This window comes from Arctopsyche grandis, chromosome 7, assembly GCF_051622035.1.
Source record: "Arctopsyche grandis isolate Sample6627 chromosome 7, ASM5162203v2, whole genome shotgun sequence".
NCBI lineage: Eukaryota > Metazoa > Arthropoda > Insecta > Trichoptera > Hydropsychidae > Arctopsyche > Arctopsyche grandis.
Genome location: NC_135361.1, coordinates 30001841 through 30018306, shown reverse-complemented (window position 1 = coordinate 30018306; position 16466 = coordinate 30001841). Strand labels below are relative to the sequence as shown.

The 16466-nt window shown below is 30.5% G+C and overlaps 1 protein-coding gene across 1 annotated transcript in view; it reads right to left on the bottom strand.

Annotated features, from left to right (window-relative positions):
* Positions 1-16466, bottom strand: part of CCHa1-R (CCHamide-1 receptor) — a 50057-nt gene that overhangs the window by 21496 nt on the left and 12095 nt on the right. The window contains exons 2-4 of the mRNA XM_077434230.1: positions 12266-12492; positions 9002-9132; positions 1618-1806 (exon numbers count right to left, since the gene is read on the bottom strand). Of these exons, the coding sequence (XP_077290356.1) occupies positions 1618-1806; positions 9002-9132; positions 12266-12492 (547 nt within the window). The remainder of the gene's footprint in view (positions 1-1617; positions 1807-9001; positions 9133-12265; positions 12493-16466) is intronic.

Genomic DNA, 16466 nt, shown 5'->3' with positions numbered 1-16466 from the left:
ATTTCATATTTATTTTGGCGATCGGAAAATCTCAGATTTTTTCCGCTTTGAAGGAAAAATGTGCCGAGTAAATCCTTCTTATGTTTGCCAAACGATTATTTTTTCGCCATTGAATGATTTGATTTAAATCAAAGTCGTGTTGAATGGAGTGAATGAAAATTTTCAACGATAGAGAAAATTCAACAGGTGAACCGTATCGGTGTGGAAAATCGGCTTAAATGTGGAAACATCGGAAAACTCTTACCGAAATAAAAGGAAATCGAATCATACAATGGTAGTTATTTTACGAATACTGAGGACGTTTATATTTTTTCCCGAAAAACGGCGAATACGTGCGTGGAATTTAAGTAAAGTAAATGTTGAGTATTATACATATGTTTTCATACAAACATTTTCAAAATAAATGTAATTATAAAAAAATTTCCTTGCTCATTCTATCGAATAATAAAAATATGCAGACTTTTTTAAATATAAAATTATGAAACTTTTTTGTTTCGATTTAGTGATAGTTTCGATACTTTTACATATGTATATTGAAGATATAAAATTATAAAGCGTTTTTGCTTTGATAAAGCGAAATAAAGATACTTTTACTTTTAAATGAAAAAAAATGTAGCAAACTTCGATAAAAAGAGATATTGTGAATAAAAGTACATTCGAAAGCGTATTATTTATGGATGGATGTTTGTTATAATAATATTTGGTAAAAAAGCATAGAATGTGTGTTATTCAATAAAAAAAAAATATTATCGGTTTTTAAATAGGTTTTCAAAATTATATTCAAATATTAAAAAAATAATTGTATAATTATACACCGTTTAGAAGTAAATTTGAGCATGCGAGTTAATTCATAAGATGACTCAGTATTTTTATCATTTAATACAAAACTTGTTTGTATCACGGATGGCGTGAAAATTTCTCATTTTCTCGGTTATTTGGCGTATTTTGCGCATAATAAGAAACGAAATTCCATTCATTTCAACTAATGTAAGGTAATATATTTCTTAAATAGATGGATAACATTCTGTTCAAAATGTCAGTGTATAAGTACATACATATATGTATGTAACGAGTGATTCAAATACATTTTTTATTTGTTCGATTTATGTCAATTACAATATGGCTGCGTTGTTTTATAAAAATTAAGACAAACAATTACTTTATTATACTTCGTAGAGTGATTGCTTGATTGATTGAATGACCGATTCATTTCGGAGTTAAATCATTTGATTTAACTTTCTTGGAATAATAAACATGCATTATTTTTAAAGTAGTGCATATACCAATAATCTACATACAACACTTGAAGAGCTTAAATACATCTATTTTTTGCCATTGATCCACTTTTATAGCGAAAAGCTATTGAATATTTTGACTTTCGAATGATTGCTAGTAAACGAAGCCATGTAAACGATATTTTGTTCTACATATAACTGTCATAAATCAGAAATTCAGATAAAAAAAAAGAATTCCGATATTCATCTAACATTTGAAGCTTTAAAGCGCACATAAAACTCATATGAAAGTAAACGGTGTGTGTCCAATAGTTTTTCTTTGAGGCTCGCGCCAACTTGTAAGCATTTTTCACAAAAGCAACATTGTTTAGATTTTACTTACTTGTCTTTGAGCACCTCGTAGCTCTCCAGGCACGTTTCTTGCGCTGAGAACCAAGTGTCTTGCCATTAGGGCATAAAATACTGCTATGAGAGCCAGTGGTACTGCATAGTATACGAGGAAGCGAAGCAGAACCATCAGGCGTGCATACTCTGGCCCCAATTCATCAGGGAAGGGATAGCAGGCAGAGAACTAAATGGAAAAAATCAATTATGTTAATTAAAGGTTACCACATTTAATTATTAATATTAAGTTTAATTTGTAGTGAAAGTGACTCATTCATTAACCGTTAAAAACTGATAGTTTTGCCAATTTTTAACAATTGAATAACACAAAATATGAAAAAATTAGGTTAATTTTCATCAAAATATCCAGTATTGGATGAAATCCATTCGAATTCATTAAATTTATATTCTAAATTTATTTTGCATATGTACCAGTGGCGTGCGGTAACTTTTCAACTTGAGGATGCTGTCCAAAACACGATCAGCTTATTTTTTTTAATTTTATTTTATTCTTGCAAACATTGTCATATTTATATTTATTAAAATGTCTTCGTTATGTTTTCTTTTTTGAATGAATACTAAATATTGGTGTGGGTTTTGGGCTCTTAACAATAATCTCTTTTTCATTGTATGGTAGAGAAGCAAATGTCCTTTTTAATTAAACAATTGGAATTATTATTAACAACGGCGATAAATCCACTTGCCTCATTCCTTCGGCTATTTATATTTAGGGCCATAATAAATAATAACTTAGGACGTAATAAATTACAATAAAATAATAAAAGTAAATGACTTAAGACGTAACGTACGAAATATCAACCAACGAATCAAGCGAAAGTCCATACATACGCAAAAGGAGATTTTGCTTCCAGAGCAAGTGTCGCGAGAGCAATATGACTGTAGAGTCGTCTCACTCATGCGCATACGGAAGAGTGAACGCTCACTTGTGCGCATGCGCAAAAGATTTGTAGAGAACTTTAGCATTCATGGTAATACAAGCTTGATGGTACACAAGCACCGGTCACACTGACGGCTACGGCCTTCCAACGGGGATGCTCGTTTATCCCAATTTTGGATCAGACAAAAGATCGTATATATCATAATCACGTAATCAAAAATAAATGAAAGAGTAATAAAACTAAGAAATTCAGAAAACAAACGGTATGAAAATATTTCGACGTAAATCTTTAAGGATGCGCAGAATCCACAACATCCATGGACGACACGCCACTTGTATGTACATATAACAGGAAGGCCTAACAGTTTAACCCCAATGCACCTTCCTGGCCAATTATATGCATCAACAAACAATGTATAGAGTAATTTTTACAGAGCATCATTGAGACATCAATGGATAACTTTGACAAGTTTGATAAATTTGCATTTTTGCAGCATTTTACAAACCAGCAAGTTCGAGGTGCTAAAAAATTCGAAATTTGCGAGAAATAGGTAAAGGTTGCCAATTTGTGTTTTCAATAAATATCGGAAAAATTGGCAAAATCTGTAAGAAAAACGATTAACCTGGAGTCGCATATTCAAGATCTGGCTAATAGCACTGGAGGGATTGAACCCGTGACCACTCGGTTTGAAAGCATAACATGGTCACCACTAATCTTTGCTGCTGGTTTATACATACATATGTACATATATAGATACACATTTGTATATATATTCCACAATTTTACCTACTTTTTCTTATAGAATATAATTTATATAATATTATATATAATATAATTTAATATTGTTTGACTTTCTTTTTTAACTTCTTGTTTGACTTATAAAGCGTTTATTTATTTTTTTGTAATTTTGTAAAAATGTAAATTTAATTAAAGTATTTAACTTTGTACTACATACATACATGTGATAAGCTCCCAGTCATATATTTAGATTTTTTCAATTTTCTTTTTTTTTCTTATCTGTTTGTGATGTTTTTTGGTATATTTAATTCGGAGCTTTAGATATTTTTTTAAATATACCAAATACTTGTTTAAAATCCTTGAAAGAAAAAACTTTTACTAATTCAAAATCAAGAAAAGCCTTTAAAAGCATTAATACATCTTAAATTTTCAAATATACTATACATACATATTATGTATATACATATGTAGCTCTTATAATTAAAAGTTTTATTTATTTAAAACTAGCTGAACTCCGGCATGCGTTCCAATGCCACAATAACGCATGCAATTCCCGTTCCCGTTCCCGTTCTTGTTCCCGTTCCCGTTCCCGTTCTCGTTCTCGTTCTCGTTCCTGTTCTCGTTTGTCGGAAAAACGCAAGCAGCGAACACATTTGAAATTATTGCGTTGCAATGACACTCATTCCCGTTTTTCCCGTTTCCGTTCCCATTTTTTCCCGTTTTTTTTTTCGCAGTAATCTTTCCAGACATGCATACAACAAATCTTGAAAGTTCCATCGTAATCGGTTTAGTGGTTTAGGAGCCTATACGAGACACACACACACACACAGACATTCATTTTTATATATATATATAGATTTTTCGTTTATAGCACTTCAATGCCACTGATAAGGAATTATGAAATATTGGTTCTCTCTACATTTACTATTGTTGACATGTGCTAATCCACTAATGTTCATTATCCTAAAATATACCAATATAATATACATATAATATTGCTTCTAACATACTGACCTGACTTCCAAACTCAAGATTACAAAATAGTATTACTTTGTTTTTCATATATAGAGGGTATTATATATATATGTATATATATATATATATATATATATATATATATATATATATATATATATATATATATATATATATATATATATATATATATATATATATATATAGATTAAATATGTATATTCAAAAATATCGACTACTTTTTCATCTGAACGAAAACGAAACTCTAGTAGTAATGAAAAGTAATCAACAACCATGTACATATGTATTTATATACTGATATTAAAATTCATTAAAATAAATTTACTCGAGTCATAAATTCTGATGCAAATATCATTTCCGATATTAATTCATAAATGTACCTATGCCAGATATGATGCACGATAAATTTTCATAATAAAACCGACATTAATTTGTACCTCCATAAAACCAGTGACGTTAATAATACCTATTATACATACATACATACGTGTGTGGGAATATTATCATTAGCATTTAAATTGGCAGCTGCAAATTCATCCTTGAACCGATCCATAGTTAATAATAAAGATCCGTATATAAGGAAATCCCCGGAAACTTTTCAAATCAAACGATTCGCCGACGTGAAAACTTTTAACGAGCGTATCTTTGTAACACTTTCACTTACACAAGAGAAATAACCAAACTAAACCTTTAACGGCCGATATTACATCCATCTTATTGCATTATGTCATCGTATTTTCAGTTTTCCACATGTGTACACTTGTCGCGAAATTCTCCATATACCACTCTCCACATACATAGTCCTTTGCAAACACAACAATACATCATTGTTTACTTGAAGTGATCCCGGTATGCGAAAACGTGCTGAAGACCTTATTTGCAGCCTTCGAGAGAGGTTCAAAAGTAACCCCGCGTGTATTGTGTTAGATTGACGTTAGATCGATTTTGTACGAGTGTTGAAAATTCGCTTTCCGTTCTCTTTTCCAGTGAGGGCTTTCACAAAAGGTAATCAACAATTCGAAGGCAACGCGTATTATTTGATTTAAAAGATCTCACCATTGAGAAATTTTCATTAAAAACAACTTCTTTTGAAGCATCAAGTCTTACAAGTGGCATATTATAAATAAAAATTTAATATAATCAGTGGTCGGGAACATTTTATACGTTGTATAAAGAACATATTTTGAAATGCTACCAATGTGCTTTGATAAAATATGAATATAGAAACTTGATTGCATTCATACGTGTATTTTAGGTATTTTATATACTACTAGTGTGTGTTTTACATATTGTCAGGGAATGTACATACGTACGTACTGTGTACATACATATTTTGCAACTTTTGCTTTGTAAATTATTAAGGTGTGTTGTATATTTATCACTTAAGCTTTTAAGACAGCATCACGTTCCTTGGGGTTTCATTAAAGTTAACGAGTCACTTACATACACGTGTTAATAACACATGTACGTGACAAACAAGCTAGTGAAAAATCTAAAAAAAAACACATATTTTAATACAGTTAAAAATATAAATATAAAATTATACAATATTTTGAGAGTTCAGATTAGTATGAATTCAGATTAAATCTTTTGATTTATATTATTTTCAAAATCAATATGAAATAAATGCATATATAATATCATAATATATTTACCGTATATGTTGAAAATTGTGCGTTTTTATTTAAAAAAAATTCTACTATGGTTAGACGATATTTCATTGATTTTAAAATTACGTTAAAAGTTGAGGAGTTTATATCAAGTTGAAATTACGTATAGAAGTTGAGTATGAAAAGTTGACTTTTAAAATCTTTATATACATACTTATAACACTGTTCGACAAATGACGACTTTTTTATGGTTCAGAGACGAGATATGACTTTTCTTATAGATCTACATATGCCCAATAACAAAATTCTATTGATAACTGGCTTACCTCGATAAAATAAACGAATTTATGTTATTAATCCACAAGAATAGTCGAAATATGATTTTTCTAAGTGGAATTTTATTTAATTCTCATATAAAGACAATTTAATATATTATACCTATAATTCGATTCAGATTCGTGTAAATACGAGTAAATACTAGTACGAGTTTTTAGCTCGCAATTTTACCGATTTAAAATTCAGCACACTTCCAGTTAACCCGAGATGAAAATTAAAATAGTTTGGCCAGAACACTATCTCAATGAACATGCTTCAATAGAAAATACTCGATATAAAATAATATTAACAGTGGGAAAAAATCCCAAGTGAAAATACGTACTTTTGACTTTTGATTTGAACTGGACGACTACTTAGAGAGATTTGTAAGCTGAAAAGTACTACAAATGAACGATAAAATACCCGACTATAGACTCCAATATTTATTTTGAACAGGAAATTGACAGATTTTGAGACATCGACCGAACAACACCAAATCGCGCGATTTAAAAAATACATATATACATATATCTCCGAATCTCGAGCCAATCAACATCTTTTATTACCAGATTCGTATTTACTGGGCATAGATCTATAAAAAAAAGTCATATCTCATCTCTGAACCATTTTTTGCGTCGAACAGTGTAATTGAACAGTTTGCAAAATAAAATAATCGTGCTATTGTTAAAATCTTGAGGAAATATTTATGTAACATAACATATGTACATATATCCATAAAATTAGCATATATGGTGATTTAATTTCTTACTATATATGGTGATTTAAATATTTTAAACATTTTTTTTGTTGAAAACATGAAAGGAAATTATTTTTGAACCTTCATATTTTTTGTATTGTTTAAAAACATTATTTTGTACTACAAAATAATTTTTAATTGATATTCTAAATGGAGCTACGTCCAAGCTGAGCAATATTTTTTTTCATTTTATTTTATTTATATTAGGAAGGCATATCAGGTAACCCCAATACGCCTTCCTGACCAAAAACATTGTAGATTTAATACAAGTATTATTATACAAAGTAAATACATATCAATTAACATCCATAGAGACATCTATGGTCAAATTTGTAAATTTGCAGCATATTGTAAACAATTCAGTAAAATACACATCAATTAATATCCACAGAGACATTTAAGGTTTAAATCAGAGATTGCTGAAAACTCGAGATTTGCGAGAAAATGGGTAAGGTTGCCAATTTGTTAGAACCGCTTCAATGAAAATCAGATAAATTGGCAAACTCTTATAGGAAACGATCGACCTGGAGTCAGAAATCTAGCAGAAACCAGTGGGATTCAAACCCGTGACCACTTTGTTCAAAGCATTATATGCTAACCACTATTCTGCTGCACATACATTTTTTTGGGTTTTGGTGAAAAGATTTCCTACTTGTTTCGACATTACATCGTCATCATTCCACATTACAAATGTTCAAGCAATGACTTCAAATATCGCACTTCGTAACCCTTTTAGCATCACTTATTTTTAATACGAATACCATTAAATTATTTAAAAATGAAAATCTTTTCAAAATAATTTTTATACAAAAAAAAAACAAATGGCAATGCTTAATCGTTTTGCTCAGAGAATTTTCGTCACAGTTTTCGAAGTCAAATTAAAGCACTTCACAATTGATTTTGTCCGATTTTTTTACCACACACTGTTTTTATATTAAATTTTGCGAAACAGACACTTTTAGACGATTCAAATATTGTAAAATTTAGAACGAAATACGGACGACCATAACTTCGACTCATTAGTTTCTAGGTAACCAAGCTACATATTTTTTTATTCATATTTTTTATAGTGTATTGATTAATATAGATTTCTTAAGAAAATAATTTTTTTTTATATGCCATCCAAATTTTTGGGTATGTAAATAAGTATTATATGCACATATTAGTACATACATACATACATACATACATATATGACTTCAAATATCAACTTTTAATTTAGATAACACTCAATATAACAAATGACGGGCTAAAAACCAAACTGGTACAAGTGACATTTAAAAAATGGCTGGTTTAAATGCTATTATTAAGCACTTAAACCAGCTTTTTAAAATTGTCACTCGTACCAGTCTGGTTTTCAGCCCGTCAAATGATGTACATGTGCCTTTGTCTTGGGATCTTTGGGTTTCAACTCCCTGGCAAAGAGAAGAGATTTATTTCTTGGGAAACATATCGTAAAATTACTTAGAGGAGAGATTCAAAATCCCGCTATCCTGGAGAGACTAAATTTCTGGACCCCGGAAAATCAAAGAGTTTTACGAAAACATGATATATTTTTGCCAATTAGGGCTAAATCAAACGTGCTCATGAACTCCCCCCTCTCGAGAGCTGTTCGACTCCTTAACTTACTGGCACATCACTTGGACCTCTTCGATGCCAGTTATGTTGAGTTGGTGGAACACATCCTAAATAGCACGATATAATTTTTCAATCTTATTTCTTTGTTTTTATTTTGTGTACATATTTCTAACTTGATTTTTATTAATTTTTTATGATGGTTTTTTTTTATTTATGATTTTATTATTTTTTTATGATTTTTATTATTTGTACTATAATCACATTGACGCTTTGGGGCAACCTGTCAAGTCTCTGTGGTATTGATTTTTTTAAAAATAAAATAAAATAATATAAAATAAAATATGATATATTTATGAAACAATCAATTAATTTGGACGGTTACGCCACACGTCTTTAAGGACGCGTATTAATTTTATTTTTATTATTCACCATCGCATTCCAAGTACAAAAGCCTTCGTCCTTTATACAATATTAAAACAATAGACTTACTTGTGTCGTAGGATTAATTTGGAAGACTTTGACGTAAGAACAAGCAGCTGCCGGTGCAGCGCAAATTATCGCCAAAACCCAAATAAGTGCAGCTGCCATGATGGTGAAACGCGTTGCTCTCCTTCCACATCCTGAAAACATAAAATCTCATTAACAATAAAGATACTTCAACACTTAGTTGAGACAGGTTTTCAATTAATTTCAGATACCCAGAAACTACTCGGCGCCTGGGAACAATTTCGCTACATCGTTTAACTTTCAAACGCGCATAGTTGAGTCAAGTGTTCGTTCATTAAAATTTTCAAATTCATAATTTTCCAGTCGTTGTAATATTTGAAATTAAATTGAATGGAAATTAAAATTGTGTAGGTCTTAAACGTGTTAGTTAGTGGCAACCTATCAAATTATAGCCATAACACGAATGTATGTACCTACATATACATATACATATGCTGTCTTTAAAAACGCAATACATATAGAATTATCTTTATTATAATAATAATATGTATATATGTATGTATTTATCATTGAATAGGTCAAGATGATGCTCTACAATATTTGAAAGGTCTTGTAGTTATAAAGTTATGCCATCAACATATGAATTTTAAATAAAACCCCGCAAACGACAACAGTAAAAGAAATTCGTGTATTGGTTTTCAATGAGTTATAAATTTAAGTGATACTGAAGCAATAACTAGTCATTTTATCGCTGTATTCCTACGTTAAAGTTTTGAGATAAAACTACGTCTATATGTGAAAGTATATGTATGTGTATTATTTAAACTTGGCACGACTATTTGTATGTCACCGTTAAAGTCACTATAAATTTGGGTATATTGTTGCACATTATAATTATATTTAAATAGAGTAAGAATTTAAGAGTACTGAGTACTGTATTTAATACTGAGCACAACGGAGTTATATGTATTAAAAAGCAATGAAAAATCACAATCAATATTAAAATAACATCCAACTATTCATTTAATACTCAATTTTAGCACAGCAATACTAGATTTTGACTAGATTTTAGCACAGCAATACTAGATTTTGACTAACGAAACAATTCTTCACTCTAATAATTTTCACAAAGCAAATGTAAGATAATGGTGACTTATAAATGAATTTTTATAAAACATAATTTAACTACAATATAAATTCATATGTACATACTTATTTTTATGGCTATCCGAATATTTTCATTGTTTTTCGTCGAAATTTTCCTAATCCACGTATTATGCGCCGCGGGAAAGCCTGACGTTTTTAAGGCCGGAGAATATTATTTCATGACATGTTTATTTTGCGCAGTTAATCCTTTTTTAAACCCTTCCCCCTCCCCCACCCCGTGCTATTCCGCAACAGGCTCGTTATTAAATTTATATTGGTACATTCCAAAATTTATACATCGTCACGTTCGAGCCATTAAAAATTTGCGTATTTTTCGAATCGTCTTCTGATTTTAATACTGCCGACGGCATTCGCATGAGATATTATGTTGGATGATTTGCAGATTTTTCCCCGCCTGTTTACAGATGGCTGAAACCGTATGCAAAAAGAAACTTATGACGTACTGATTCAAATACCCGCGAATATAATTTTTGTACGAATTCTTTGAATTTATTTATCTACACTTTTGAAGGGCAAGCTTCGTTTAAAAATAAAATTAGCCCCCCTTTCTAAATTCAGGCTAAATACACCATTTTTACAATATTTATGGTATGCAATGGAAAGTGCGTCGAAGTTCGGTGGGAAAATTTAATTTTCACGCATGGAAATAAGTGGTTTTTCCGACGTTTGCGTGTTATGACCGCTTGTCACATAACGACGAGGTAATTGTTTACGCAACGATCCCGTTTGCCATTTTCAGACGTGCTAAAGGACGAGTGGGTGACAAGAAGGATGGGGAAAATAGGACTGGGAATCGTTCGCTATTATGAATAGACCGGAAAATTCGACTGCGGAATACTAACGCGAGGTTTGATCGGATCGTCCCCGTTTTCCTCCAGACCGTTTTATTGCCTATAAAATTGAGCTAACGTAATCGAACGCTTTACTGTCGTAAGACGTGCTTAAAAATCGAAAAAGCTCGTTTTCTCAAAATCGTCAATGGACAATTAGGAAAATAAAAATAAATATATTCCCACTTGAATTTGACTTCTGCGTAAGTAAGGATAATTAGATGTCGCATTAGTGGGTTTCAATATTTCTTTTTTTATATTCTTACTTTGTGGGATTTCTTATCCTCAATGCATATCGCAATAATTGATGAGTTTAATATGTTACTAAGGAAAATTCGACGAATATTGTACTTAAATAACATTTAAAAATATTACATAAAAATGTTTTCAATGTAGTAAAATTCATCCGTTTCCTAATATTTTTTTTAATTAATTTATTTCTTATAAAATATATTTGTATTTAGACGTTGAAACTCTTTTATTAACATGATTCAATTTGAAAATGTATTATATCATTATATTATACATATTAAAGTGGCCCGTTTGTAGAGAAATTTTAATTTTGAAATCTTGTTAGTTTAATTATCTTATTTTTTTTTTATTTGTTTGTACCATACCACACAATTATACCATATTTGGCAAGGATTCAAAAAATACATATGATTTTTAAGAAATTAATCGAAATTAATTAATCACATTGTTTTCACTTCTTAAGCTAATTCTATGCACTATATGTATGTACTTTAATTAATTATAATCATATATGTACATACATATGTATGTAGGTACATTAATTAATTATAATTATATATGTACTTATCTACAATATAAGAAAAAAAACTTTGAAACGTTCACTCAATATTTGAATTTAATCTCTCGGTAACTAAAAGCGTAATATTTTATTTTCAATTATTCTATTATATTCTGAGAATTTCATTAAAATATGTATATATCAAACGCTTAGTCATCCAGATCATTGTTTTTAAAACCGATCTGAGTTAGGAATGACGCTGTTGATCCAAAGTTTAAAATAAATACTACACTATAATATGAAAATATAATGTGAAAAAATTACTTTTTAAGTTTGTCGAAAAATTTTAAGAAAGGCGGGCCATTTCAATATACATACATATTGGGTTATAAATACTCATTCATTTTACAAACATTACATTATATGATACTTTTGTGGTATATTTTTAAGAAGCACACAAAGTGAAGTGATTCTTTTTTAAATAAAAAATATATATAAATACATGCTAAGTATTAAATCAAATAAATTTAAAAGCATTTATATATAGATTATAATTACCTGCCGCGTGCATTTTCCTCAAAGGGTCGACTATGGCGAAAAACCTGTCCGCCGAGAGGGCCGTTAGGGTGAACACAGACACCCCTATAGATATGTCCTTCGAAGTTTCCGATATTATACACATCGGTTCGCCCCAGGGCCAGGACTCCAAAGTGTACACCAAGGATATGAAGGGCACGCAAGTGATGATCACCAATAAGTCGGCTAGAGCCAGAGACAGGATATATCTGAAAATATACAGACAGATGTATTTTGAGCAATTTAAATTCTGAGGAATTTCCCGCCAAAGTTTAGCTAGTTGGGCCGACGGCGATAATTGAAATTCGTTGTTTTCGTGTTGTGTTGGAATTTAATTGTATCTCTCTTGAGAAACGCGTCGATGGAGAGCGATTTTCCAGGCTCTGTTGCGGAAAATTTCACCTTCGAGCGTACCTTTTCCGAGTGCTATACGTAGTTATAGATGTTTTGGTATTCGGTGGCGAAATTTCATCGTGGAATTCTATTTAAAGATTTGCCTTTCCTTCTAAGGAAAATTGCCTTCAATTATATGGTGCAATTAAAATAGACGAACGATGCTTAATTGCATTTCAAAATAAAATTTTTTTTGACTCTCTTTGGGACATTTTTTTTAAGTTGAATCAAATGGCTGTTAACTACGTATATACATATATATGTAGGTAAAGAGGTGAATGTTTATTTGTGTGTGCGGTTTGAAAATCTATAGTTTTTAATTTAAGATTAGAAAAATATGGTAAACATATGAAAATATCTCAGAATAACTCATTACAAAGTTTTATTAAAAAGATCAACTCAATGTTATTATATTCAGAAAATTGACACATGGCATATTGATCAGGGAACTTGTTTCTGTCATCAAGCGGAGAAAGATGGAGTACCTCGGACACATGATACGGGGTCCAAAATACGAATTTCTCCGTTTGATAACCATGGGGAAAATAGAAGGAAAAAAATGGATTGGCAGGAAAAAGTTATCTTGGCTTCGAAACATGCGCATGTGGACCGATATGAGCGCCGAAGATCTGTTCCGAGCCGCTGAAGACCGATGCGGATATATTCAAATAATCGACGAGGTGGTCGCCAACGTCCGGATGCGGACAAGGCATTAAGAAGAAGAAGATATTGATCAATTTATCTTATAACAAAACATGCAATTTATAGCTTTACTAATGGGAGAAAAATAATCGATAAAATGTAAGAAATGTGTCATTTTTTTAGTAGGAAGGTTATTAAATGAAAAGTAGGATTTTTGTGGAAAGAGCCACCCGAGAAGAAAATAAAAATAATGAATAAATAAAATTGGAGAAGAAATTTTTTAAAAATAACGACTATTTATTTATTATAGAAAAAGTGCAAAAAGCATTTCTTCGTTTTCTTTATAAGAAAGAGTATGGGTACTACCCATATCTCTATCCTACTCCTTTCCTTTTGGGCATGCTTGGGTATAACTCCCTTGAACTTCGGAGAAACTTCTCGTTAATTCCTTTCGTTCTCCAGCTATTGCGTGGTAATACATCATGCCCGTTATTGCTGGAACAGTTGGGACTTTATGTCCCTAATAATTATGTGCGTGGTAGACATCATCATTTGATGGTTGTACCTGCTGCTCGCACAGCTCTTTTTAGAATGGCTCCTATTCCAAGAGCTATTCGACTTCTCAATGAAATCGTTGCTGCTGTCCCTGAATGTGATATTTTCCACCTTGGGGAGCGTAGATTATCGGATATTATTTTAAAATATTTATCTGGTAACCTGCGCTCATCATTACTTTCTTAATTTGAATTTGATGAATGAGTGGAATCTTAATCTACTCTCTTCCATTTGGGCCTCACCGTGATTTTATTTTTATTTATATTTTGTATATTTTCCTTTCCTTTACTTTCTCCTTTGTATATTTTTATATACTATTTTAATTTTGTTCAGTAAACAAAGAATGGGATTTATGGATTTTATTTTTAATTTTTACACTTTTGTTATTTTTTTTCTCTCTGAATGATGTATTATTTTCCTTTTGTTACTTTTTTTTATTATTTTATTTTACCATGTTTTCTGCTTTTGCTTTTTTCCTTTATTTTCAGTTTACTTGTTTTTATATCATGTTTTTATATCATGTTTTTATATCATGTTTTTATATCATGTTTTTATATCTTTTTCAAATGTAGGCCATTGTGGCGCATTAGGTTCTTCCTGTAATGCCACAATGGGACAAAACTATTAAATAAATTATTTAAAAGCAAATATCGGATATTTAAGTGACTGTTAAACAGAAACGGCGAGATATACACATTTGTTGATATATTTTTTAATTCCTCATCTTTCCTAAAGTTTTATCATTTTATCTTATTTATTAGAGATACAACATCTTACTTTGAATTCAAATTTAAATTAATTTGAATATAATATATATTTAAATATATACATACACATTGATTGTAATAAAACACAATTGAAGTCTGCGAACAAAATATTTAAATCCCTCTGAAAAAATTTAGAGGAAAAAAGGAAAAATCCAAAAAGGCAAATCGAGCAGCACTTAAATGTGGGTTTGAAAACCCTCCGACTATTTTCTTGAGCACATTTTTTGTTGAATTTTTAAGAGACTTTTCGGAAAAATCCGAAGCGGCAATATTTTCCTAAAGACTTTGTCGCCGATCTTAAAAGAATTCAAAAAAGCAAAGGTAGAAAATACCTTTGATAAAACGTTGAATTTCTCACTTCATTAAATACGATATATATGGAAAAAAAAACACTTGACCTACATATCTAAATAAAATCCTTATATTTTGAGCGAAAAGATTAATCATGAACAAAAGTAGTGATTGAAGTAATACAATACAAAGGGACGATCTAAATCTATTATAATTTTGATTAATATTCTAACATTTTATTCGGATGAAATTCATTAATCCCTCTATTTATCTCGTAATTCATTTAGCTTTCTCCCCCTTGAGAGAATGATGTTGAACAACCGACGAATATTTGTATACAATAAATCAAAAGGAATATTTCAATTAATTATTGTTCATATTAAATCGTCCTTTACTAAGTGAAATTTATTACATATAATAGTTTCAATCATCTTAACATCGCTCTTGATGAAATATAAATGGTATTCCTTTGAGAAATACATAGTTGGTGTCACTCAATATATGTATGTAACTAAAAACAATAATTGGGTGGAATTTTGTTCACCTCCAAACATTCTTAGATGTACATATATAAATTAAAATAAGTCTTTGAACTATTTATATATGTATAATATTGTGTAATATTATATATATTACATGACACTGCATTCAAGGAGACTCACTTTTATCGTGAAAAATCATTCCTGCTTACATTCTACGATATTCTATTTACGTCGTATAGGTGAAGCCTGCAGATATAATAAAATATGGAAAGTCTTTTGTAGATCGAATCGTACGTTTGATGTTTTTCTCTTTTGTGAAATTGAACAATTTTCGTCTTTTGTCGGCAAAAGGGGGATTTAATTCAATTTCACGTACAACTCTTCAAGTTTGATAGTCGAACGCGTTGTTATAGTAATATAATAATTTGGTTTAAATTCAATTCCTCGATATTTCTCGAGAGGAGGCACTGAAGAAAATACAAGAGCAGACTCCGAGTCAATGTTTTGATATTTCGGTAATACAATTACCGTTTCGATGGACTAATTCGTCTACAAGTCTACCGATTTGAAGGATAAGATTCTCTACTCTCCAGCAGACGGATCTTTTCAGTTGACATAATGAGAATCTGCTAGGATGACCATATATTTTGCGTCCGTTACGGAACACGAACATCTTTCCAGTATTAAGCATATGTATACGAATATATGTATGTAGAAAGCCCTCATTCCCTTTTAAAAGTATTCCTTTGCGAGCAAACAATACCTTCAGGATAGCGAATCGTATTTGTTTAAATGACGGCTCCCATATTTATTCAACATTGTTCTCGTTTCGTCGGATTCTCAGTGTTCCGGTGATAAATTAAAAGTTGTATATATTATTTGAACTGTATTTATATGTATACTTTCTTTTGAAAACGTTACCCAACAGAAACGCGAGGTTCGGTACATTAAACATGCATCATTCGTGTTTTTGCTTTGTGTTTTATATGAATATGAATCAAAATGCCTTGGATACTGAGGTAAAATCCTTTTTAATGAAAACTTTAAAATCTA